At 42.6% G+C, this 23,942-nt stretch overlaps 6 protein-coding genes and 1 long non-coding RNA gene across 9 annotated transcripts in view; 5 read left to right on the top strand and 2 right to left on the bottom strand.

Moving 5' to 3' along the window:
- The first annotated feature begins 1,932 nt into the window (after nucleotides 1–1,932).
- LOC147144844 (claudin-4-like) lies at nucleotides 1,933–4,021 on the top strand. The gene has a single exon (XM_086036394.1). It carries the CDS (start codon nucleotides 2,029–2,031, stop codon nucleotides 2,707–2,709), a length of 681 nt encoding a protein of 226 aa, XP_085892520.1. The 5' UTR covers nucleotides 1,933–2,028; the 3' UTR covers nucleotides 2,710–4,021.
- A 1,591-nt stretch (nucleotides 4,022–5,612) lies between these two features.
- Nucleotides 5,613–7,071, top strand: cldn8.2 (claudin 8.2). The gene has a single exon (XM_086036283.1). The coding sequence runs from the start codon at nucleotides 5,708–5,710 to the stop codon at nucleotides 6,644–6,646; it is 939 nt and encodes a 312-aa protein (XP_085892409.1). The 5' UTR covers nucleotides 5,613–5,707; the 3' UTR covers nucleotides 6,647–7,071.
- A 1,757-nt stretch (nucleotides 7,072–8,828) lies between these two features.
- On the top strand, nucleotides 8,829–11,149 carry cldn8.1 (claudin 8.1). Its single transcript, XM_086036392.1, has one exon. It carries the CDS (start codon nucleotides 8,850–8,852, stop codon nucleotides 9,633–9,635), a length of 786 nt encoding a protein of 261 aa, XP_085892518.1. The 5' UTR covers nucleotides 8,829–8,849; the 3' UTR covers nucleotides 9,636–11,149.
- Nucleotides 11,150–12,243: 1,094 nt separating this feature from the next.
- Nucleotides 12,244–14,360, top strand: LOC147144841 (claudin-8-like). Its single transcript, XM_086036268.1, has one exon. It carries the CDS (start codon nucleotides 12,342–12,344, stop codon nucleotides 13,353–13,355), a length of 1,014 nt encoding a protein of 337 aa, XP_085892394.1. The 5' UTR covers nucleotides 12,244–12,341; the 3' UTR covers nucleotides 13,356–14,360.
- A 164-nt stretch (nucleotides 14,361–14,524) lies between these two features.
- On the bottom strand, nucleotides 14,525–18,953 carry LOC147144840 (uncharacterized). 2 transcript variants are annotated; one of them, XR_015087525.1, is made up of 2 exons: nucleotides 18,832–18,953; nucleotides 14,525–16,076 (listed from the first exon to the last, which is right to left on the bottom strand). It is a non-coding gene; the product is annotated as an uncharacterized LOC147144840 (long non-coding RNA). The 2 variants fall into 2 exon arrangements; XR_015087524.1 differs by lacking the exon at nucleotides 18,832–18,953 and adding an exon at nucleotides 16,344–16,484.
- LOC147144839 (glutamate receptor ionotropic, kainate 1) overlaps nucleotides 18,573–23,942 on the top strand; it is a 35,521-nt gene continuing 30,151 nt past the window's right edge. For both annotated transcript variants that reach the window (XM_086036259.1, XM_086036258.1), the window contains exon 1: nucleotides 18,573–18,962. In XM_086036259.1, the coding sequence (XP_085892385.1) occupies nucleotides 18,878–18,962 (85 nt within the window). In that variant the 5' untranslated portion in view covers nucleotides 18,573–18,877. The remainder of the gene's footprint in view (nucleotides 18,963–23,942) is intronic.
- Nucleotides 23,175–23,942, bottom strand: part of bach1a (BTB and CNC homology 1, basic leucine zipper transcription factor 1 a) — a 45,046-nt gene continuing 44,278 nt past the window's right edge. Inside the window, exon 6 of the mRNA XM_086036265.1 lies at nucleotides 23,175–23,330. The gene's annotated coding sequence lies outside the window, so the exon portion shown is untranslated. The remainder of the gene's footprint in view (nucleotides 23,331–23,942) is intronic.

Genomic DNA, 23,942 nt, shown 5'->3' with positions numbered 1-23,942 from the left:
TTGTACTTGGTTAATTCCCATGCAACAACAAGTGATGTCACTGTGATTATACGTCTCATGAGTGTGTGCATGTGTCCATGCGCGTGAATGTTTACCTAGGAAGTTGGGACACTAGTATCACTCAACAAACCCGTCCGACCGGCTTTCGGGTTTCTGTTCCCTTTTAGCTTTCGCTTTGCTTTTGTGTCTCTTAGCTGACTCCTAGGAATCACACAATTCCATGTTCTTATCTGGGCTCAATACAAGCTACATGAATCTTTAAAAACAAGGTCATATGAAGGGTTTGGAGGAACTGCCTCATGGGCGAGATGTGATTACAGCTTGTCTCTCTTTAATATGCGAAACATGTCAAGCTTTACATGAGCCTCGTTTAAATGCACTGCTTCCACTCCCGCCTGTCTACATCAAGACAGGTCTACAATCCATCCATCCATCCATCCATTATCTATGTCCAGCAGTAGATGACAACCAAAACAACAACAATGAACTCAGTGGCGGAGGTAACGTCGGGAGTATCGTTACAAACCCCTAGGTAGGAATTGTTGTCGTACGGACATGGGTCAGAAGGGAACAAAGGAATCAGGGAAAATTAGAAAAGAATCCATGATGGAAACGGGGACAGCACGATGGGCAAGTGGTTAGCACATCTGACTCAATTAAAGAAGAAAAAGAAGGACGCCAGGTTACTGCATGTCAGAGGATGAAAAAGGAAGAAAAACATTGGAAGTTAAAAAGAAGGAATGAGGAAACAATCATTCAATGCCAGCCATTTTCAGACTCATTTACCCACGCACTTGAAAAACAAAAAACCTAAGAGATATGAATGAGTTTTTAAAGAGTCGTTATGGTGTTTATTGATACAGTACTCCTGATTGGAATCAAATAAAAATTTAAGGTTTGGATTAAATAATAGATATATGTTAAAAGAGACATACTAATACATTTAACTAAAGATATAATAAATTGGAGCATATTTTTGAAGTTGGTCCAAAGTTGTTGTTTTTTTCACCAGTGATTCGTCACCCCTTTGCCACTCTATAGAATATACAGGATTAATATTGGGTGGCGTTATTATTGAATTGTATGTGTTTGTGTTATATTGTTCATTTATGATTGGTCCAATTAGGTGATTCTCAAAGTGTAGTGACCCATTAGTGAAAGAATCAGTACATTCATTTGTATTCAACTTTTATGCTTAATGAATTTGCATTTTGTCTTTAAGAACTGTCTGTTGTCAAACATTTATTTAGATCAATTTTTTATGTGCAATACATTTTATTTGAGCCATAATAGAATTTTTTTTCTCCCCAAAATTAAGCAGAGTGTTAAAGTTCAAACTGTGCATTGTGTTACAGTGGCTTGCAAAAATATTAAGGAGGAAGTCAACCGCAAATATTTCTTTTCAAGAATATGTTCTATGCAGGCCCACTAGTCGAATCATGGCATTCTGATTAATACATAATATATAGTGAGCAACTGTGATTTCATTTTCAGTCGACAGAAGTGACAAAATGGCCGCCCCCTGAAATGGCTAAAAGCAGTTGGATTTTGCTGCCTAACTCATATTCCACAAATGCAATATTAATCAGAATTCCATGTTTAGACTAGCGAAGGCGCATAAAACATATTATTGCAAAGAATTTTGCGGGGTTGACTTCCGCTTTCAATATGCTTTTTGGGAATAAAACCTCCGTCTCAGTTTTGATATATGCTATTGTAGGCTATTTTAATGTTGGTCATGATGGTGGCACCTGGAGAGCAAAGAATTTTTTTGAGGTAGACTTGGTGAAAAACAGTTTGAGAACCACTGTTCTAATCAGGATGAGGTTTCATTTTGCAATCTCTACATAGGTTAGGTTGGCACAACAACAGAAGAGGCAGGTGCACGTTTCCGTCCGGACGAGTTCAAGTCGCATACCCAAAACCAGACGGATGACATTGCAAGCGTGACGATTTTATCCACCAAAGTGAAACGCGCCACCCGAGGCTCCGCTCCATTCGAGGACACACGCGAGGCGAGGCTGCACGATGAAGGCCAAGCTGGAGATCCTGGCCATGGCCTTGGGCTTCCTGGGCCTGTTCGGCGTGGTGGCGGCCACGGCCATGCCCATGTGGCGCGTGTCGGCGTTCATCGGCGCCAACCTCATCGTGATGGAGGTGCTGTGGGAGGGCCTCTGGATGAACTGCTACAACCAGGCGGACATCAAGATGCAGTGCAAGGTGTATGACTCGCTGCTCATCCTGCCGCCCGAGCTGCAGGCCGCACGGGGGCTGATGGTGGTCTCCATCGTGGTGGTGGTGATCGCCTTGTTCGTGGCCGGTTTCTCCATGCAGAGGAGCACCTGCTGCCAGGACAACGCCAGGGCCAAGAACATCACGACGGCCTTCGCCGGTTGCTTGTTCCTGCTGGCCTGCCTGCTCACGCTGGTGCCCGTGTGCTGGGTGGCGCACACCGTCATCCGCAACTTCTACAACCCGGTGGTGGTGGACTCGCGCAAGCGGGAGCTGGGGGCGTCGCTCTTCATCGGCTGGGCCACCTGCGCCATCCTGCTGGCCACCGGATGCATCCTGCTGCTCAGCTACAGCAAGCGGCGATCCAAGGAGTACGCACCCTACACGGGCTCTTACCTGCTGGCCCCCAGGGACGCCGGCAGCGTGCGTAGCAGCAGGGTGCCGTCCAGTTTTTACAAGAATCAAGAATATGTGTGATGTCCGCTTAAATACTGGACTTTTGACTTTTCTGCGGTCCTGGGACGATGTCATTGTATGTGAATCCTGAACAAGGTCTGATACAGTGCTGCTTTGAGAGACGAGTGACCCAATTTAAGAGTTTGTCAAGACGTGAGTCGTCAAGTTTTTTGCTTTGACTTGCGAGCAAAAATTTGTGATGAGAGCGCTGTATGATGGCAGGGAATTAAACTCACTTTACAACAAATGGATGTTTGGCAGCAAGGGTAAAAAGTTAACTGTCAAACTAAACACGAAAAAGAAAATTAAAGATGGTGTATTTAAAACAACAACAAGTCAGATTAGCGTAATGCAAAATGTCAGAGAGGGGCTAATAAATGGCACCAGTGTCATAGTGTTACAACTCTTGAATAAATGGTTATTTGAACACAAATGGTGGAGCAACCCATGTAGACAGAAAATATATCAATATTCACAGGCATATATTGTCACCTTCCTAAAACAATAGCCCAAGTCATTTGTTAATCTTTTTTCAGAAAACATGAAAAATACAACCAAATTCTGACTATATTGTATTTGTTCATCATTTCATTTCAGGGGTAGAATTGAATAATTTGTTTAACTCAGGATGTTGCCAATTTTAGCAGAGGTGGCCAGCCTCATGAAATGTTCAAGGCAAGTTGCGCTGTGTGTGTGCACATAAAACATAAATAATGTATCCAAGTAAGAGCTAATATAATTTTTTGGGGGGAGGGGAGGTCAAAATATGACTTGAGTTATTATTTGGATACATTATTTATCCTGTGCGAAGAGCAACTAATATTACTGGAACTTACTAAGTAGTTTTGACTATTTCCATGAATAACTGTATTCCTGTATTATATTGCCTTCCAGGCGGCCAAGGCGTGCGCACCAGCATGTCCATTGTCCATTGATTTGAAGGAAAAAAAAACAGCATGTCCATTGTCCATTGATTTGAAGGAAAAAATGTGGTAACAAATGACAAATTGCAATTCTTTACATTCAATTCAATTGTGTATCCAATCACTGTATATTTCTAGAAAGTACAATACTACAGCATTATAGAGTGGCTTAGTTGCATTTCTATTCATTTCAATGAGGAAATACGGTTTCTAATGAGTGTTTTGAGTTACAAACATGATCACGAAACAATCTTCACTATTATCTCAAGGCACCACTGTACTGTTTGTGTATGTGTTCATCACTGATTGCAAAAAGCAACTAAAATGTCCTCTGTTTATCAAATTATATCTGCACTAATGTGACCAAGTGTTGTAAAGTGAAAATTAAATAGCTTTTTTTTATGATTCCATTTCGTTGTTGCTGCTTTTTGCTTGTTAGCCAAAAAAAAATTAAAAAAAGAATGCTACAGGTACCTGTCTCACAGTCAAGAGGTTCTGAGTTTGAACCTAAGTGGCGTTTGCATGGTCTCCAAATCCTCCAAAGATGTGAATGTGAACAATCAGTCTAGGTGTGGCCCACCTCTTGCCCAAAGTTAGCTAGGATAGGCTCAAGCTAACCCACTGCTACAATCAACCCAGTAATAAACATCGGTAAGTAACACCAACTTTACATATTGTCGCTGTCCTGTGGAAAAACACTTTCCAATTTTGGAAATTGCTTTAATTTTCACGTTAATGCGATGCCTGTAACGCGGAAACACCGTTCACGTAAAAAAATAAGAAAATTGAAACAAACGGACATAAGTGTTTTTCACAGGACAGCAAAGATATCCAAGTGGACATCCATTGGACATTCTCACAAAACGTGTTTGCACTTTTAGACCTACTGTTAAACCATACCCCCCCCCCAAACCCCATCCATTCCTTTGCACTACTAAGCTTACAGGATATACTGTAAAGTACATTTATTTAACACATAAAAAGGCAAATTCTGACGGTGTGTGACTGACGCAACCAGCTGGCAACTAAAGTGCTTGAGCCTGCTCAAGTTTCAATGCTTCACACCTTTTCAGCAGCTCAACTTTCACACAGTTCAGCATTTCATTTCTCTCTCTCTTTCATTTCATACTATACTGTACATTGACAGTGACATGTCACTTTTGTTTGTTTCAGCTCATATTTTTAGCATCTTTCTTACTGATGAGGAGGTATGCTTTCATTTCTGTCCTACACGTGATTGTTTTGGTTGTTTTTTTTAAATGTTTGTCAATTAAAGGGATAACTAAAAACATGTCAACAGTTTCAGTGAAACCCGGTGACATGCCATTACGTTCTGGTGAGGATCCAATCAAAAGTGCCCGAGTGAAGAGAATATTTTGTATTTTCATTCATTTCTCAAGTGAATCAAATGTTTAATGTAAACTACGTATGGGAGGTGAGTACAGTACATTGCAAAAACTAAAATCTTGTTCTTTGTCTGCAAAGGCATTTTTTCTGATCAGACTAATTTGGTCTACGAGCATTTCACATGCTTCAAGCGCGTCATTCCTGAAAAATGTTTATGAGCTAAAAGAATTTCTTAAGAATTATTAATCAGATAAACCATCATGTTTGCAGGCGTAGGTACACTAGTTTTAAGACACCAATGTTTTTTTTTTTTAGATAGCTACTTGTTTAAGGAAGACTAATCGACAAAAACAATCATTTAAATGAATTAACATAGTCCTCAATGGATTCCTTTTGGAATTGCTTTTGAAAACCTAGTTTGTTCAGCGCATCATTGAAGGTTCTGATTTGGTCTATTGATCGTTTAGCTTTCCATGAAGCAGGTGCCGGTCTAGGTTTATTAAAAAGGCGCACGTTGCAAAGGAAGTCTGATCACCAATGAAGTTTCGTGTTTATGTTCTGCTGGTTTTGATTGGTCTTTTGGATAAGCAATGAAAGCACTGGGCTAACTGACGACTGTTGGGGCGGCTCAACCAGCTCGACAACTGTGTGGCGTCGTTAGCATTTTTGTGGGTGTATAACCTCCTCGCCTTGTTCTGCTCCTCAGACTCATCCCCGCAGTCGTGAGAGCGCTGCCAGTGTGCTCAACGATGGCCTCCTACACCGCCTACAGCGGTTACTCCAAGCCGCCGCTGTCTTACGCCGCCTCGTACTACGACGAGAAGCGGCCCTACACGGCGCCCTACACGGCGCCTTACACGGCACCTTACACGGCACCTTACACGGCACCCTACTCGGACTACACGGACTACAAGGACTCCGTTTACGAGGAGAAGAAGAAAATCGAGAAGAGAAAGCGCAAGTACGCCATTTGCTGCGAGGTGGTGGCCCTGGTCATCGGCTTCATCGGACTCATCGGCGTCGCGGCGGTGACGGGCCTGCCCATGTGGAGGGTGACGGCTTTCATCGAGGAGAACATCATCGTGATGGAGACGCGATGGGAGGGCTTGTGGATGAACTGCTACAGGCAAGCCAACATCAGGATGCAGTGCAAGGTGTACGACTCGCTGCTCTTCCTGCCGCCCGACCTGCAGGCGGCCCGCGGCCTCATGTGCGCCTCGGTGGCCGTCACCTGCTTCGCCCTCATCGTCTCGGCCGTGGGCATGAAGTGCACCAAGGTGGTGGACCACCGCGCTCGCACCAAGCACATCGTCCTGGTGGCCGGCGGCGCGCTCTTCCTGCTGGCCTGCGTCACCACGCTGATCCCCGTGTCCTGGACGGGTCACAGGATCATCCAGGAATTCTACAACCCGTTGCTGATCGACGCCCAACGGCGCGAGCTGGGCGAGGCGCTCTACATCGGCTGGGTGACTTCGGCCTTGCTGTTCGCCGCCGGGGTGATCCTGCTGTGTCGCCACGCCCCGCGCACCCAGGAGCCCGAGCAGAGGGTCATATACAATCCCGCCTCGTACGCCTACCAGCCCGGATCCGTGTACCGGCCGCCGACCGACTACCAGCCTGCGTACACCTACCAGCCGGCCTACTCTGCACCTCCGCCTGGGTCTGTAGCCTACACACCAGTCCCGTAGGCTGACTACAGAAGAAAACTGCACAAAGACAGAGATTATTTTGCTTTTGCTTGCCAAAATAAGTGGCATTTATTTCTAAACTGACCTGGGTAAGGCCGAAGAAAAAAGTATTCCAGATTTTGTGATTTTGTGTGAAACTGCTTGATTTAATAATGTGTTCAATTGAGCACCAATATGTCTTTGCACACCACGATGCCAATACCTTTGAACTATATGCTGTACAGATTGTAGATTTGTCTTCACAGGCTCTGTTGAAATGTTCTTTGAAAAAAATTATGCACGATGCCTTTTTTCAGAGAAAATGCATTACCTCCAAGATGATTTCTTTTTCCCCCCCAATGTTGAGGCTTTATGAACTGTACATAGTTGATTTTTTTATTTCAAGAGCCCACTGTGGTGCTCAATAAATGGAGACAGAAAAAAGGGCCTCTGTTGATTTTGTCTTTCCGGGATCGTGTTTGACTCAGCGGTGAACAAATGTGTTGTTATCTCTTTTGTTGTCATCAACTATGCAGCTCAACTGGTCAAACCAGAACATTGTCACAGGTCCTCCCACCAGACAAAACACACACAGGATGTCTGAGCTTCGATAAAAATGAGACATTTTCCCATTTGACATTTCACTAGAGCACAAACAGAAAAAACAGAAAGTGCAAGCCCTGTGTCAAGAACCTCACAAAATGAAATTAAATCGAGCACAACCACCAAGAGGTGACACATGCAGTATCTTAGCTAGAATGCTACTGACTCTGAGTCATATCTGTTCCAAGATGGCCGTACTAGTTGAGGTAAAAGGACAAAACTATAGACGCTTTATTCACACTTCCAAGGTTCATTCTTGGTTGTAAAACCAAGAATTCTATCAATTAGGAAGGTCTAGGGCAACAGGTCCACATCAGAGCCCTCTATGATGCTTACACAACACTGTGACCCACATTGACTAACTTCAAACAATACAACTATCAGTCAGAAATGAAGGCAATATTTCTCATGCTTTTTCTGAAGATGTTGACTCCATGAAACACGGATGTGAGACAGTTCAGTCAAGAGCAGGGCACGTTCGGATCAACAAGCGTTCACACTCAAATCGGCGCCTGTGGTCAATTTCAAGTTTTCAATGAAGCTAACAAGCATCGTTTGGCGATGTGGGAGGACACTGGACATTTGACCCGAGGAACTTTCGGCTGTCGGATGTGCAAACCGCTATTCCACAATGCTGCCCGATATTTGTTCAGCGATGGCATCGTTTGTCTAGCATTTTCCATAAGTAGCTAACTCCATGTAACACAGTGAGGTGAAGCACTTCTCAATGAGTTCAGCCAACCATTTTCATGGGCTCATAAGGGTCATGGGCGAGTCGGAGAGTTTCCCTGCTTACGTTGGGTGAGAGGTTTGGTACACCCTGCACTGATTGCCAGCCAATTGCAGTTCACATCGACAGACAAGCATTCACGCCGACATTTACAACTATGGAAGATGTTGTTTCTTCAATGAACCTACAATGCTCAGTTTTTGAATGTAAGTGAAAGCCGAAGATTTGAAGCTAGAACCACTCGACTTTGAGGCGGATCTAATTACCACTAGTCAACATGCTGCCCAAATGGAGTTCAGTAAAAGACTTCTCCATGCCTATACAACGAAATTTTAGTTCATTTTCTTAACTTCATTGTGATCATAGGTGACTTTGGATGGGAGGTGTGAGTACACCCTGGACTGGCACATATGGACAAGCCACCATTCGCACTCACCATGGCAACGATGGACAATTGAGGGTCTTGCGTTAAGTCGACATACGTCTTTTTGTTGTTGAAAATTCCACATGAGCCTAAGCGGATTGGAACCTATAAGTGACTGTGAAGCGGACGTGTTCACCACTGCCCACGGATGCTGCCTAGTAAATGAACACCTTTCTGAAATAGACTTTCTCGTCAAACCAGGTGTAAGGATGTAAACTGAGACCCTTGAGCAAACAAGGTGGAAGCTTACAACGGCTCCTGTTCGCTGCACAAAGACAGAATTGGCCTAAGGGGAGACTGTCTCCTAGCAACCGGTCTCAATTTGCCACCCCTCCCTCCCGCCTTGGTGTCCTGTACACAGAGCAGGTGAACTCCTCCCTCTCCACCGGGATGCGGCTCCGTCCCCAGCGGGACTCGACTCCTTCCTAGCGCAGTCGCTGCCGCAGCTGTGTGGCGAGCGGGACGAGATGGCCAACTCGGCTCTGGAGATGCTGGGTCTTATTCTGACGCTCATCGGGCTGATCGGGGTGGCGGCCAGCACCGGCATGCCCATGTGGCGAGTCACGGCCTTCATCGGCGAGAATATCATCGTGTTCGAGACCCGCTACGAAGGCCTGTGGATGAACTGCTTCAAGCAGGCCGACATCAGGATGCAGTGTAAGGTGTACGACTCCCTGCTGGCCTTGCCCCCGGACCTCCAGGCCGCTCGGGGTCTCATGTGCTGCTCTCTGGCCCTGGCCGGCCTGGGTCTTCTCATGAGCCTGGTGGGGCTGCAGTGCACGTCGTGTATCCGCAACAACGACCGAGCCAAGCGACTGGTGCTCATCATCGCCGGGGCCATGATCCTCATGGCGTGCATCTGCGTCCTGATCCCCGTGTCGTGGACGGGTCACGTCATCATCCGGGACTTCTACAACCCCTTGCTGATCGACGCCCAGCGGAGGGAGCTGGGTGAGGCCCTCTACATCGGCTGGGTGGCCAGCGCCTTTCTATTCGCCGGAGGGTGCGTGTTCACCTGCTGCAACGTGCAGTCGGAAGGCAAAGACACGAGGAGGTACGTCTACTCCAGGAACTCGGACTACGTGGCGTACCCTCCGCAGCCCATCCAGCCTCTGCAGCCTCAGCAACTGGTGCTGCTCCCCCAGGCCCAGGCCCAGCCCGTCCTGTCCAGACACCCCTCCACCAACTACAGCTACCAGTCTAGGCGCCCGTCCAGGTACCCGTCCGCACGCAGCGGGGTGGCATATCTCTGAACACTGACTGAAGCAATGGCCGAGACAAACTTGGCGTATATTTCATGTAAAGGAAAAAACAAATACATTTCAGTGAGTAGATTATCTTATGTACACTTTTTTAAATAGAAGAGTGTTCCAATTTTAAATGTTTGTATACGGGTGTCAAACTCCAAGTTCAGGGGCCCTATGATGCCAGCCATGTCATTTTATGTGGCCCGCTAAGGCAAACACAGTTTGTCTACTTCATGATTGTTGTTAAATGGCTTTGTTCTTTTCACTTGGGCTGAGAATGCGTATACCGAACTTCGCTTTAGTCAGTTTTAGTCAGCATTTGTATTCACCAAATCCCTTACTAACAACATAAACTGGACAATACTTGCATGCTGAAATATTTGCTTGACACTATTTTTTATGATTTCTGATTTTAAATTAAAGTTGTTGCTGGCAAAAGCAAGAACGATCAAATGCAGGGGCAATTGTTTACACATACGAATTTCCTGAGGAGATTAATATTCATCTCGCAGGAAACCATGACTTCAATATGGCCACCACGGAAAATGAGTTTGACACCCTTGCATAGCTTCTATACACTAAAAACAACATCTACCTGCACACATTCCAATGACATGCAAAACAAAGACTGTGTCTGAAAAGTCTTTCTAATATTTGCTCTCTCTAATAGAACAAATTAAAGAAAATGCGAGACCTCCCTCTCGTGATGATGAAGTGCAGTTATACATATTGTTAACCTAATTAATAGTGCACTGTGTTTGAATGTTCAGAAATTGTACTCCCAACAGACTTACTGTAGGCTTTTTCTTGACCTTTTTCTACCCGTCTTCTATCATTTAATTGAATGTGAAACTATATACTGTACATGTATCATGTACAGTAATCTAAAATAAATAAATACATGGGCTCACAGTGAGGCACATTAATAAAATCCAGACTCAAATTGTCCCGGTTAAGGGCTAAGTTAACACCTTTATGACAGCGTCAACGAAAATAGAGCATTATTAGTCATTATAAGTCTTCCATGGGGCCGATTAAACCATGTCGGTGTATCCAAGTGTTCACTATTAGGAACTCAGCATTAGGCTTTGCCTTTTGTTAAGATTACAGTTAAGTTAAGATTTCCACGCGCATGTAATAGATATTAGTTAGCCAACTAGTATTATATTGTACGTTAATTTCTAGGTCTGACCATTTCAGCGGCCTATACTAAAGTTGTAGTGACGCGAACGACTGCTTGTTTAAGGTGTGGACACTTTTGTGTTTGCCAAGAGAGCGCCAGTAGCCAGAGAATCAGGGTCATGTGACCGCAATTTGCAAGTGGCTTTGAATGAAGATACAAAAGGTCGACTATACGGGTGGTCAAATGTTTTGCATTGTCACTGAGTCCAACAGCAAACTGTTAAATCATGTGCAGGTCAATCTAAAATCTATAATGTGTAACTGTAGTGAAAGAGTTTTAAAAACCTATGTCCCAATATCACTAGTTGTCAATGTGAAATAAAAATATATCAAATTCATGCATCCTTTTTCTACTGATCCTATTTAACGCACTGAACACTTTTTGATTTTTGTTTATATTCTGGCAAGACTTGATCCAAGATGAGAGTTCAACTGTCATGGAAAACTAGTGGACCGTAAACATTTCCCAGGGGAAGTCCACTCCAAATTACGCCTGTGTGATAGTTACTTTGCGAACTGCAAGGTCTTTCATCGTCTTGAATAGTTCAGTTCAGCGTTCCCTAACTCTTTTTGTTCCATGGAGGCTGTGCACAAAGACTTAAAGCGAAAATCAACCCAAACATATTTTGTTCACGAATATGTTCCCAGCAAGCCCACTAGTTGAAACACAGCATTCTGATAAATATTATAAATGATATCACAACCGCCCAGGGCTCAGGTAACGGCCAATCACAGCTGACCTGTCTTCTGAAGCTGAGCCGTGATTGGTCGTTACCTGAGCCCTGGGCGGTTGTGATGTCGTTTTCAGTCGACAGAAGTGACAAAATGGCCGCCCCCTGAGATAGCTGCAAATGGGTGGATTTTGCTGCTTAACTCATATTCCACAAACGCAATATTAACCAGAATGCTGTGTTTCTACTAGTGGGCCTGCTGGAAACATAATCTGTTTGGGTTGATTTCCACTTTAAGGTTGGAACTTGGAAATGGAAGCAAGCTAGTCAAGGCTTCTTTAGTTATTTTGAAGGCCTTATTTCCTCATTGTCAAATATTCTTACTATTATTTGCTGTTTGTTTTTTACTTATTATTGCTAGCTTGGGGCTTAGTTGTTAACTACGTGGCTGAAACAAGCGGTTAGATGTGCACAGAGGCACAGGCGAATGCATCTGACCCTCTTTCAGTCTCTGATGATCAATAGAGAAATTTGTTTGGTCAGTCTCTCAGTGCAATTTGGCGGTTGGGGGGGAGCTGGTATAGTTCATAAAGAGTGAGGTTTCTGCGGTAGACATACCAGTATATAGCCAGAGGAATGGCAAACCCAAAACAAACAGTGATCCTGACGTGCCCCCATCTGTCTGAGCCAACCAGGTGCCTGGGAAGCCGTTTTCCCACAACAAGCTTCATCGAGTGTACACAAACGCATCAGTAGAGCCGCGGGAACGTCACACGACAGGCTGTCTTTCACCGGGGGGGATGGCCTTGAGCGTTTAGTCCCTCGTTTGGGATCCAAACGCAGCCGGACTGTGGACGCGATGGTCAAAGGGATTTGCGAGATCGCCGCTGTGTGCGTGGGCCTGGTGGGGCTGATCGGAGCGGCCGCCACCACCGGGATGCCCATGTGGAAGGTGACAGCGTTCATCGGGGAGAACATCGTGGTCATGGAAACCCGCTGGGAGGGCTTGTGGATGAACTGCTACAGACAAGCCAACATCAGGATGCAGTGTAAGGTGTACGACTCCCTCCTGTTCTTGCCTGCTGAGCTCCAGGCCGCCAGGGGCCTCATGTGCTGCTCCCTGGCCTTGTCCGGACTGGGGCTTTTGGTGGCCACGTTGGGAATGCGCTGCACTTCCTGCTTCCGCGCTAACGACAGAGTCAAAGCCGCGATCTTGTCGGTCGCTGGCGGCATGCAGCTCCTGGCTTCCGTCTGTGTCTTCATCCCCGTGTCGTGGACGGGTCACGTCATCATCCGGGACTTCTACAACCCTTTGCTGATCGACGCCCAGAGGAGGGAGCTGGGAGACGCGCTTTACATCGGCTGGGTAACCGGCGCCTTTCTCTTTAGCTCCGGCTTGTTGTTCATCTGCGGTCTGCGGATGTCAGACGAAAGGTCATTGGACGTCTACCACCCCGCCGCACTGAAAAAACCCGTTCTGATGGCCTACCAGCCCGTCCGGAGTCATTCCAGCCTCACATCCAACCCCTTCCAGCAAGACCCTGCCAGACAGCATCTCATCAATCCTCAGATAATAGCAAGCGGCGCCGTGCCCCTCAACCCGACTGAAAGCACATCCCGCTTGTATCAATGCAGCACGGCCCAACATTTGTCTCTGAGGCACTCAAACCCGCCGGGGAGCATATACACGCCGGTCAACTCCTTATACATGAGCCAAAACAGCACGCCGTACACACTCACGTACAACCCCACCGTGTCCTATCAATCCAGCTTCCACCCGACGCCGCAAACACCCATTTTTATTCAATATAAATCATCCAGAATTGAACCGGCATCAACATACAGCGAGAGCAGGCCAGGCATGTACATCTGAACAAAACGCTAAATTTGCAGCTAGTTCACGTAGAAACAAAGCCTTGCTGTTTCATACCTATTCCACATTAGTAAATTTTGTTCTTAGTTTTGTATTACAGTGGAACCTGATGCGAACAGCGAAAAAAACGTCAGCAACTGACGCGGACCTCAAAAGGTTTGTATTTGCCTATAGACACCATAAGGTAGCGCCAAAGCAATATTTTTTATTGGAGACAGCTTTGGCCTGAGCACAATAACAGCGAATAGGTGAGTTTTTTAGTTAATAATGGAGGAGAGCCCCCCCCCAAAAAAATCTGTGAACAGGGCAATACCAAATTGTGAATTTATGGGCGTTCACTGTATAGCTGTTTATGGCATGACTTAGTGATGAAAAAACAGTGAAGCCCAAAATGGTGGCACGCAGGATGCCATTTTGTTGAGAAATACAACCAATTTATGCATAAAATAGGGTAAACTGTCCTCGTAAAAATGTAATACAGTCAAGCAATTCTTTGAGTAGCAACTGTAAGAAAAAAATAAAAGTAAAACTACTCTGCCTAGGAAGATAAACTGACAGATGTAAGGGAAAGACAATGGGAAGTTGTTTGCAGAGTGATAGTAGTGATGTTTGTGCTAGTGCCAGAATGAATTTGTGTACCTAAAACATTTTAACATTCATACAAGTGTAAAAATAAGATCACTGTTTGTGAAATGTAAAAAAAACAACAATCCGTTTTAACTAAGGTGGAATACACATGTTATTGCTGAAATTCAGTCCTTGCGAGACTTGTCATGCGTGTTTTCGTGTGTTTGTTGATCAGATTGCATCACGTCAGGGGCATTCCACATGAATAAGTCAGCTGCTTGTTGTTCTGACAAACTAGGATTTGCTCGAACAGTCAAAGGTTTCCCGGTTTTTTTGCTCATACGTCATCCTGTTGTTTTGATGAATATGTTTAAATACTCACATTTTTTTTTGCATTTTGGCTTTTTTGTGTATCATAAAGTATCATTTCAAACCGTCTACGATGTTGTTGCTTGATTATTTGCTTATTAGTGAAGACAAACCAGTTGGTGTGGCATCAGCTTTCTGATGACAAAGCAGAACGAAACCTAGGTTGCAACCTGACCACGTTGCTCAAACTTGAGACAACAATGGTTTAAAAAAAAAAGGAATAAAGAAATCCATACAGTTATATGATTTTTATTTGCATTGATGGGGTTGTAGAATTGAAATAACATCAGCTATTAAAACCACTGAAATGTTTGCAACTTGTGTTGAGTATCATCTGCAGTGCTATTATTCACCAATAGATGCCGCCAAATCACAATGAAACAGGACTGGACTACTCATTGTCGCCAATCCTGTTTCTCTCCTTTTCACTTCATCAGATGACACTCACCGTTACACAAATATACACATTGTATGCTTAGTTTCAATTTGAACAAACATTTTAGAAGCCGCTTTGGCCAAATAATTACAACCTTGAACAAATTATCCATTTACATCTATGCTGACTTCCAGCAATCTAAACAAAGAAAAAAAACTCATATAAATATTTCATAGATACAAATTAAGTTATTGGATGGAAAATACATTGATAAAAACTAATCTGTTTTTGATATCTTGAATAGACTAATAAAATCCAACATATATACATACATGTACTTATATAGAAAATACGTAAATATTAAAAAAAAAAAAAAGATTAATAAAGTAAATGTCGGGGAGAATACAACATGTTTTGAAGCTTTTTTTGTTGTTTATGTACAAGGCATTACACAAATAAAAAACTAGAACTTCATGATGCCACTAATTACATTAAGATGTAATGCATACGTCATAGTATTTATTTAAACAAATAAACATTTGAGACAGTTGGCATATGACATATTTTCCTAAACCATACTGTTTTAAGCGAAACAACTAACATTTTGGGGACATAGTGTCAAATCGATCATTATAGATTGTTTTATCAGGGGTTCGCAAACTTTTTGGATCCAAGAATGGGGAAACCTTTTCTGAGCAACTTAATCAAATTCATCTGCATTCAATTCAAGTTTTATCCTTTGTTGCTAGTTGATGGCTACTTCTTCCGCTAACAACAGCGCTGCAAACAGAGAGGATAGTTTACAAAAGCGCAGTCAGGCTTGTCAGTTTGACAATTTGGTCAAAGCATGGTCGCTCTATGGGGAAAAACATGAAAGTCATTTTCACATTGTGCTCGTCATCACAAGAAAAGAGCCAGGTGGAAATTAAATACTATATGTCTGCTGCCGGAGACATGGTGTCAGTATGTTGCAAAAGATTTATCCTGCACGTTAGAAACTTTGGACCCGAGGTATGTGCTTCCATCCATTATCGATACCGCTTAACCTCACAAGGGTCGCGAGGCGTGGTGGAGCCTATCCCAGCTGTCTTCGGGCAGTAGGCAGGGGACACCCTGAATTGGTTGCCATCGCAGGGCAGACAGAGACAAACATCCGCACACACAATCACACCTGGAGGCAATTTAGAGAGTCCAATCAACTTACCATGCATGTTTTTGGAATGTGGGAGGAAACCGGAGTACCCGGAGAAAACCCACGCAGGCACGGGGAGAACATGCAAACTCCACACAGGGAGGCCGGGATCGAACCCACGACCTCTGAACTGTGAGGCGGGCGTGCTAACCAGTCGACCACCGTGCCGCCCAGGGATGTGCTTCAAAACCGCAAATATTTTGTCGCCTTGCCTCTCCTATGAGTACATGAGAAATGACAGCGAGAGAGAGAGATAGACAAATGGAATTTCAGATTAATGAGATGGGTCAAAATCATATCAGAGCTTTTCATTGGCCGAAAAGTGGGTTTAGGGGGGGGGGTAGAGATCGCGGACCCCAGTTTGAGAAACTCGCTTAATCTTCAAGGCAGCAACTAGCAGTTGCCAAGATTACATTTGCGAAACCCCCCCACCCCGCCCCCAGCGACAGCGCGGCAAAGATTTAATCATCATTCCTCGGTGTACCCAAGCAAAGACGTTGTCGAGGTCGACCACTGGCAGATTTGAAGTTAATCTTCACGACGTATCCATGTTTGCGGATCAACCAGCTCGCCCGTGTCCTCAATTGGGCGCCCGCACGGGAGCGAAATGCTCTGCCCGGCCGGCTACGTCAAGTTAGCAGTAAGTAGCAGAAAACAAGCAGGAAACGAGGAACACTGCATTTCAGAATAAACGTGTTGAACTGTGGTCGGTCGATCGCAGAACTTTTCTTTTTGTTGTTGCTTTATTTGCAATGACTTGACTAAACCTGATTAATACTGAATATTCAATTTCAGACAGAAAATATTCACTAGATAAAAGTTGAGTAATCACACATTGTGATTTCCTTCATAGGTGGCAAAAGTAATCACTCTCTGTACTTAAATAATAAATATAGATAAAAATGTAAAAAAGCAAAACAAAACACCCCCCCCCTAAAAAAAACAACCGACCACACAAAGAAGACTAATAAGTAGAAGCACCGATTCAACGCCTGTATTTAAATAAAAGTAAAAAAAGTACAGAAGAATGATCTGAGAAAAGAAAAAGAAGAAAAATCTGTTTTACCCTTTTTTGTCAGATTAGACTTTTTTTTTTTTTAACTTTAGAAGATGACAGTTTTTAAGATGGTACAAGACACAACACATTTGCTGTATATTATACTTGTAGTCGACTATGGCAAACAATTGTAATCAGCTATGCAATGTTGCTCTGCCTGTTTTGTCCACCTTATAAATCCACAAACACTAAATCCATAAATTAATCAAGATGCATTATTTAAATCTTTTTTACATTGTGTCATCATCCGCAAAGGTTGGAAAAAAGTCACAAGCCTGTTTTGACGAAATAAGTAGTAAAAAGTACTGATGTTTTCAAATGTAGTAAAAAAAGGCTTCGTAAATATGAATACATAAAAATATTTCCCACCCATTGCTTTTCTTTTTTTGTTTAATGCAGGGGTGTCACGTGTATGGATCACGGGTCAAAACCAGCCCATTGGGTGGTACAATTCAGCCCGTAACTGCAATTTTTCAATAAAAGTAACTGGTGTTGCTAATTTTGTCCTTTGGACGACCACTTAAATGACATTCTGAAATTGGTTACTGTTACTCAGAATTTAACACAGTGCGTGATATTGATGCACTTGTGAAGGATCAAAGGTGCACGTTTCAGGAGCCGAATATGCCCACTTCATATAAAATGCTGTGCCACCTTGGAAAAAAAAATCCTCCTGTAGAAATAATTTAAGAGAATGAATATTGCAAAATATCAGTCAACAGCTTCATTTGAATAGAAGTGGGTTTTGTGAAACCCTTTTTTTTTTTTTTTAATGCACTGCCATATTATGTATGTATTTAAAGTACACATACAAGGCAGGGGGACAACTGTAACCATTTGAAAAAAATCCACTTCAGTGTGTATTGTGTGATGAGATGGATGTGGAAATGTTTATGCATATAAAATGATTTCCAGTTCACATCATGAAATATTGTTAAAAGGAAAAACTGTATAATTCAGTGCCATCCAGTAGTCAACTAATAGAATGCAGCAACCTAAGATGGAAGCGCGTGCATTTTGAAGCACACGCACTACGGTGCTTCCGAGAGACCACACGTCGCAAGTCTACCAGCTACAAGCAAAATGTCATCACAAACGACTTGTAGTATTCCCTCAAGTCATGAAGAAAGTGCATTGCATTTGTTACAAATACAGTAGTCATGATGCTTAGGAACTACATTTGCTAAGTTTGTCTCCTTCGAGTGTCCGTAGCACTGAAGCAGTGAAACATGGCAGCCTCCTGTAGGGGAGGTGCGCCCTATGTAACGTAATTAGAGATTACCTCACCTAATATTAAATGAAAATAATTAATTAATTGTATATAATAGAGCTTTTTTTTTTTTTTTGCATATTGTTTAAATGAAATTAAAATGAATGATCATTGAAAAATCAAAACATTCTACACATTGTACCTTTCAGAAAATTCAGATAGCTCATATGATTTCAAACAAGATTTGCAACAAGATAAAAAGTATATATTATTAGGTCACAAATACTGGTACAGCACACTTGAGATGTATTTGGGGGTGAATGTGGCCTCTGAATACAAAAGAGTTTGACACCCCTGGTTTTAGCGCATTTACTCAGGGTAGATTTTATTTTGAAATCGGTAGGAGGAAACGGTACTTCCTGTCCATGCCGCCTTGACAGTCTTTGCAGCTCAGCGGTCCTCCTCCTCAGTTGCACCCTTCAATTCAAGCGAGCGCCGGGAAAAAATGTGCTATGTACATAGTGAACATGGAAAACAACACCTGTGTCTTGCATGAAGGATTCTAACGCACAATTTGGAGCCCCCTCCCCATCATTTCTTTTCTTTCTGCCTCCTCACAATGAGTGAGACGACGATGCGGGTCAGGGCCCAGTTGATTCTGACGGTCAAGGATACGAGGACTGGAAAGGTGTCAGCATGACTTACGCGAAAAAGTGATATCCATGCTCAAGTGGAGCCCCCAGGGAGGACCATGGCGAAGAGGAGAGGGCTGCTGTTGTCTCTGCTCTACTTGCTAGCAGACTTCTGGCTCAGTTGGCAGCAGGTCCTCAGGATTGGTGAGTGACTGACGGGAGCATCACTTTGGCTCGCTTGGAAATGTCAATAAACACGCTCAGAACAAGGGGGGCTCAACAGGGAAAATACCTTGACCTAATATAACCTATTTGATTTTTTTATGGGTTGCATTCCTGCCTGAAAAAGATGCATATTTATTATAATTTTTTTTGGGGGGGGGCGGGGGGTATTTGTTGTGTTAAACAGTGCAAAAATGAGGACACAACTGAGGACAGAATGTACAAATATACATTCTGGCATATTTTAATATATTGTTGTTTCATCACTTTTGTGCAAGCAAGAGGAGCATTCATTATCCATCCATCCATTATCTATACCGCTTATCCTCACAAGGGTCGCGGGCGTGCTGGAGCCTATCCCATTAAAAATACCCATTAAATTAAATAACCTTAAATTCATTAATTTAAGGTTATTTAATTTAATGGGTATTTTTAAATACTATAATTTAAAATAATTTAATGTGCATTTAAAAGTAAAATATTTATGAGCATCTTAAATAAGATAATTATATTAAAAATAATGAAATGTAATGTGTTACTTAATTTTAGTTAAAACATTTTAATAATTCAATTTGGTATAAAAAGTTAATGGAAAAAATAATTTCAAGAAAAATATGTAGGATTAATTTTTAGATTTTACATTTGTTTTTAAATGACAAATAATTAGATTTGATGAAAATGTGTAAATAATTTAATTAAAAATGTATGCAATGTAATGTAATGAAATGTGACAAAGTCAATTTTTTATTTAAAGTCAAAATTTAAAATAAAAACGTGATCGTTTGCAATTGCAATGATGAACTGCGCTGAGTCACATTGACAGCCTTTTATAAGATTTTAGAATATTATGACTCTTTCACTCCTTCAAATGAGGTAACCAAATGATTAGAAACATCCATTACCGTTAATTATATAGAAGTCTGAATTCATTTGACAAAGTTAGTCCTTTGCGAATATTAAAGCAGTATGCTGTGGTCCCAAAAAGTAAATGTTTGTATTGGTATTTGTTGCATACAAAATAAATTGCATCTAACTTGAAATACCTACAACAAGATTACATTTGGAACATCTTATCAATTTTATAAATAATATTTAACATTATTTTAGAAACACATTTGAATTGACTTCTATTCTAGTTATGTTCACAAGTTTCCAAACTGTATTATTTCTGCTTTCTGTATTTCCCCGCAAATAGTAATCATGACAGCAATCATGGTAAGGGTGGTTGTTGGGCTAGGGCACAACAAGATTGAAATCATGTTAATCCACTTGGTGTTGGGCTGCCAGAGGCTGGCCCGTCCACGTTGCCAGCGCAGGTCAGAGGAGGACTGCCGCTGCATTTGAACGCATCGCTCCTGGCACACCGGTTCACTTGCTTGCCTTTTGGCCCGCGGCCACGGGAAACAGATACTCAGAAGCAACAGAATAATGAGTACGGACACTTTGAAATCCGTCCCCAGTTTACGGACGTGCCCTTTGAAAGTTAATGAGAAAGGCCATTTAATTAGTCCCTTTATATCTGATGCAACCAGTGATAAAAGTGCTTAATTAAGACAGTGTGCTTCCAAGTTGCATCACAAAAAATGACTTGTTTAACAAGAGTACTCAAACTTTAAGCCAATGCTTGAAACACATCACCTGCAAATAGCTTTCACTGTCCTACATAAACATTTTCCTCTCTTGAATCCAAATTCAAACTGGATTATGATGAAATCAAATCCTTGATTGACGACTACAATCACCTGGTGAGATTGGACAGCATTTGAACAGGTTTACCAAAATTTGTCCGTGCTGCATTTACATTGCTACCAAAATGTGCAAATTTGTGCAAAATCAGATCTGGAATGAAATCGGTTTAGAATTAAATCGTCTACTTTGACTCCTCTAAAGGCTGAATCTTTAAAACGTGTCACCTACAAATGGCTTTTCCTGCCCTATATAAACATTTTCCTCTCTTGAATTCAAAGTCAGTCTGGATTGGTATGAAACTTTTGCAACAATGTAACACTGAAAATTGTTACAGTGATACTATTACAATCATCTGGTGAGATTTGACCACATTTATACAGGTTGATCAGATTTGATTTCCATGCTGCATCTACATCGCTGAACTGGACTCAAATTAGATTCGATTTCGATTTAGTTTAGGTTGAAGTTAAGTTAAAATCCACCACAAACTTTGATAATTAACTTTACAAGTTGACGACAAAGACTCTCCATACCTTCAAGTAACAACCCAGGCTAAATTTAGCTCCAGTACGATATACACAGTTGTTAATTTCACCGTCAAGATTTATCACTTGCATACGTCCTTGACAGCAATTACTGCTTTCCTTTCATGGGTTTTGGCAGCATCTTGTGGCATATTAGAGGTTTATAGAAAGAGCACAGAACCACAAATAGCTGAGGATAGGTTGCACGGAAAAAAAAGTCAAAAAAAAAAAAAAGTAAATAGCGAGCTGCGTATTGCCAGGAGTTCAGCGTACGCTCCAAATTTTTATGAATTAATTGTTAACTTTCCCCTGAAGCCAAACCTGATGTGGACATACATATCTCTCGTCTACATTTTGGCGACAGAGATGAAAGCTTCACTACTTCATCCATAGCTACATATGAAATTATAACTATTCTTTAATACCCTTGTAAAACACCGTCGATGTATACTTCATAATACTTATTTGTATGGCTTGGTGCCGGTTGGATCTTGCTAGATTAAAACCTGGAAACGTATTTTTAGCATTTGCGAAAGTGTCCATTTTGAATAGCTGGTTTAACTCGATCAAAGCTTAATCTACGCAGGGGGAGGAAATTCTTTCAACGGCCAGCAGGACGTCGCTTTCGTCGCTCCGACTTTGTTGTGTCACTCGACAAGATAACAGGTCGCCGCCTCCCCATTCTCTCCCGTCTCAATCTGCGCTCTGTGTCGTTAATCTGTCTCAATCATGGACGGGTCCGTCCTAATCTTTTCTGTCATTCTCATCCCGTGCTAATCTTGCCCATATGGTGCGACGTTCGCTCCAATTAACATCCCTCCGTTTTGGCAGGTGTCGTCGTCCTACCGGGACGGGCTTTCGCTCTTCTCGACGGCTTCGGTAATAACGATAAATCCTTAAACAACCAACACTAATCTTCTTTATACAGAAAGTCAGAGCCAGCGAGCGAATGGGTCGCAGCTTGTCTGTATTTGCCAACTCGATTGAATCGGCAATATCATCACACCATTCGTGTCCACCCGGCAAAACACAATCCTCATTTTCACGCTGTGTGCGTCGGGGTTCACCGGACTAACAGAGAGAGCTCAGTGCTACACATCAAACGGGGATCGTAGGCTGCTTCGGAGCGCCTCATTCATCCTCAGGCTGGCGTCCGCCCAAGTCAGATGGGTCGTGGTCGCTGGCTTGTCAGGCTGGGAGAAAGTCAAACACTACACGATTGTCCAGTTGTACCCTAAAAGACTCCCCTTCATGAGAGTGAAAGTGCGGGTCAACCAAACAGTTCATTAGGTCATGTTCCACCACAACCGTGGAGATCGGATCGCCTCGCAATGATGCGGCGTTTGGACGTCATGATCGCGGCAACAAGAAGGCATGTTGGGTTACCGCCTTGTTTCGATAAAGAAAAAGACTTCCGTCTCACGACATTTTCTTGAAAATGTACATTTTTTCTTTGGAAATGAAAACAAATGTATGACTGTATGTATGTAATGTATGACTTTTTTCCGATCCAAAAATTCTGACAATATTTCTGAAAAATATAATAATATATGTGAAGTGTTGACATGATTCATTTTTAGTATTTTTCTTGGAAGAAAAAACAATTTCAAGACAGTATCCAACATTTTTCCTTAAAAAACGCTCTGCAACTCTCTGCAACTTCCACTAACAACCCAGATTAAACGTAGCTCCTCCCGGACATACAAAGCTTTTCTCTCAGTTGAGATGTATCACTTTGACACACTTCCTTGACACTAATTCCTATTTAGACAGGGCTTTGTCAGAATACAGTCTTGTTTCATCTGAAGGTGCTTTAAAAAGAGCACAAAAAACGTAAACGGGTGTCATTGAACTGTGAATGTGTCAGGCATTACTGTATTCGAAAACAAGAACCTCAAAGGGAATCTTCTCGAATTCTCAGTAGGAGCGGCTAGTCCGGTGCCCTTTACAAAATTAGAAAATGGAATTGCAAAAAACCCTAAAAAAATCTTACTTGACATAAAGGCTCGTTGTCGATGTTTGGTCTTCATCTGAAGGAGGTAACAGAAGCGTGGCGCTCGAGGCTGATTGCAATCTCCCTGCGGCACTCTTGTTTTCCTGACCTCCCAGCATGCATTGCCCCACAGAACCGTCTGACCTAATAACAGTAAGACAGACGCTCACTTATTTTGACGACAAGATCCACAACATATCCGACGACTCATCATTTTTTGCGAGCGTTTGTTTTGGTGAAAATATTTTGGGGAACCCTGCATGATTCTTAAAACTCACTCAGTAATTAAAAGTAGCTGCGGACACTAGTTTCACAGATTAAGACAAAATTAGGTGGACACATCTATCATTAACAGAGCGCCAAATATCGCATGAAGGACACGTAACCCAAATTTAACAGGAAGTTGGCCATTTTAGTTGGAAGCAGCCACTTTGTTGCGAAATCCAGAGCTTGTAATTTGATGAATGCCTTCCAGGGAATTTGCCCAAATGAGACCCCTTTTGGAAGCGTGCATATTCGAGAGAGGGGCCAAGTTTAATTACAAAGCCTTTTCAGCTTTTCTAATTTGGGCAGCAATATGGCATCAAAGTTTGCTCATATTTTTGAGAATGAAAAAAAGGGGGTGCTTTAATAGTCTACTTGTTTGATTGACAATAAGACTGCATATCCACTCCCAAATTACCAAACAACTGTTTAACATCAGAGCAAATACATCCTTGTGAGGGCATTTTTGCCAGCATTTGAATTTTTTGGAAC

This window comes from Filicampus tigris, chromosome 7 (assembly GCF_054856515.1).
Source record: "Filicampus tigris isolate MCC_2025a chromosome 7, RoL_Ftig_1.0, whole genome shotgun sequence".
NCBI lineage: Eukaryota > Metazoa > Chordata > Actinopteri > Syngnathiformes > Syngnathidae > Filicampus > Filicampus tigris.
Note: the sequence above shows the minus strand (reverse complement) of the source record. Positions and strands in the feature narration are given on the sequence as shown.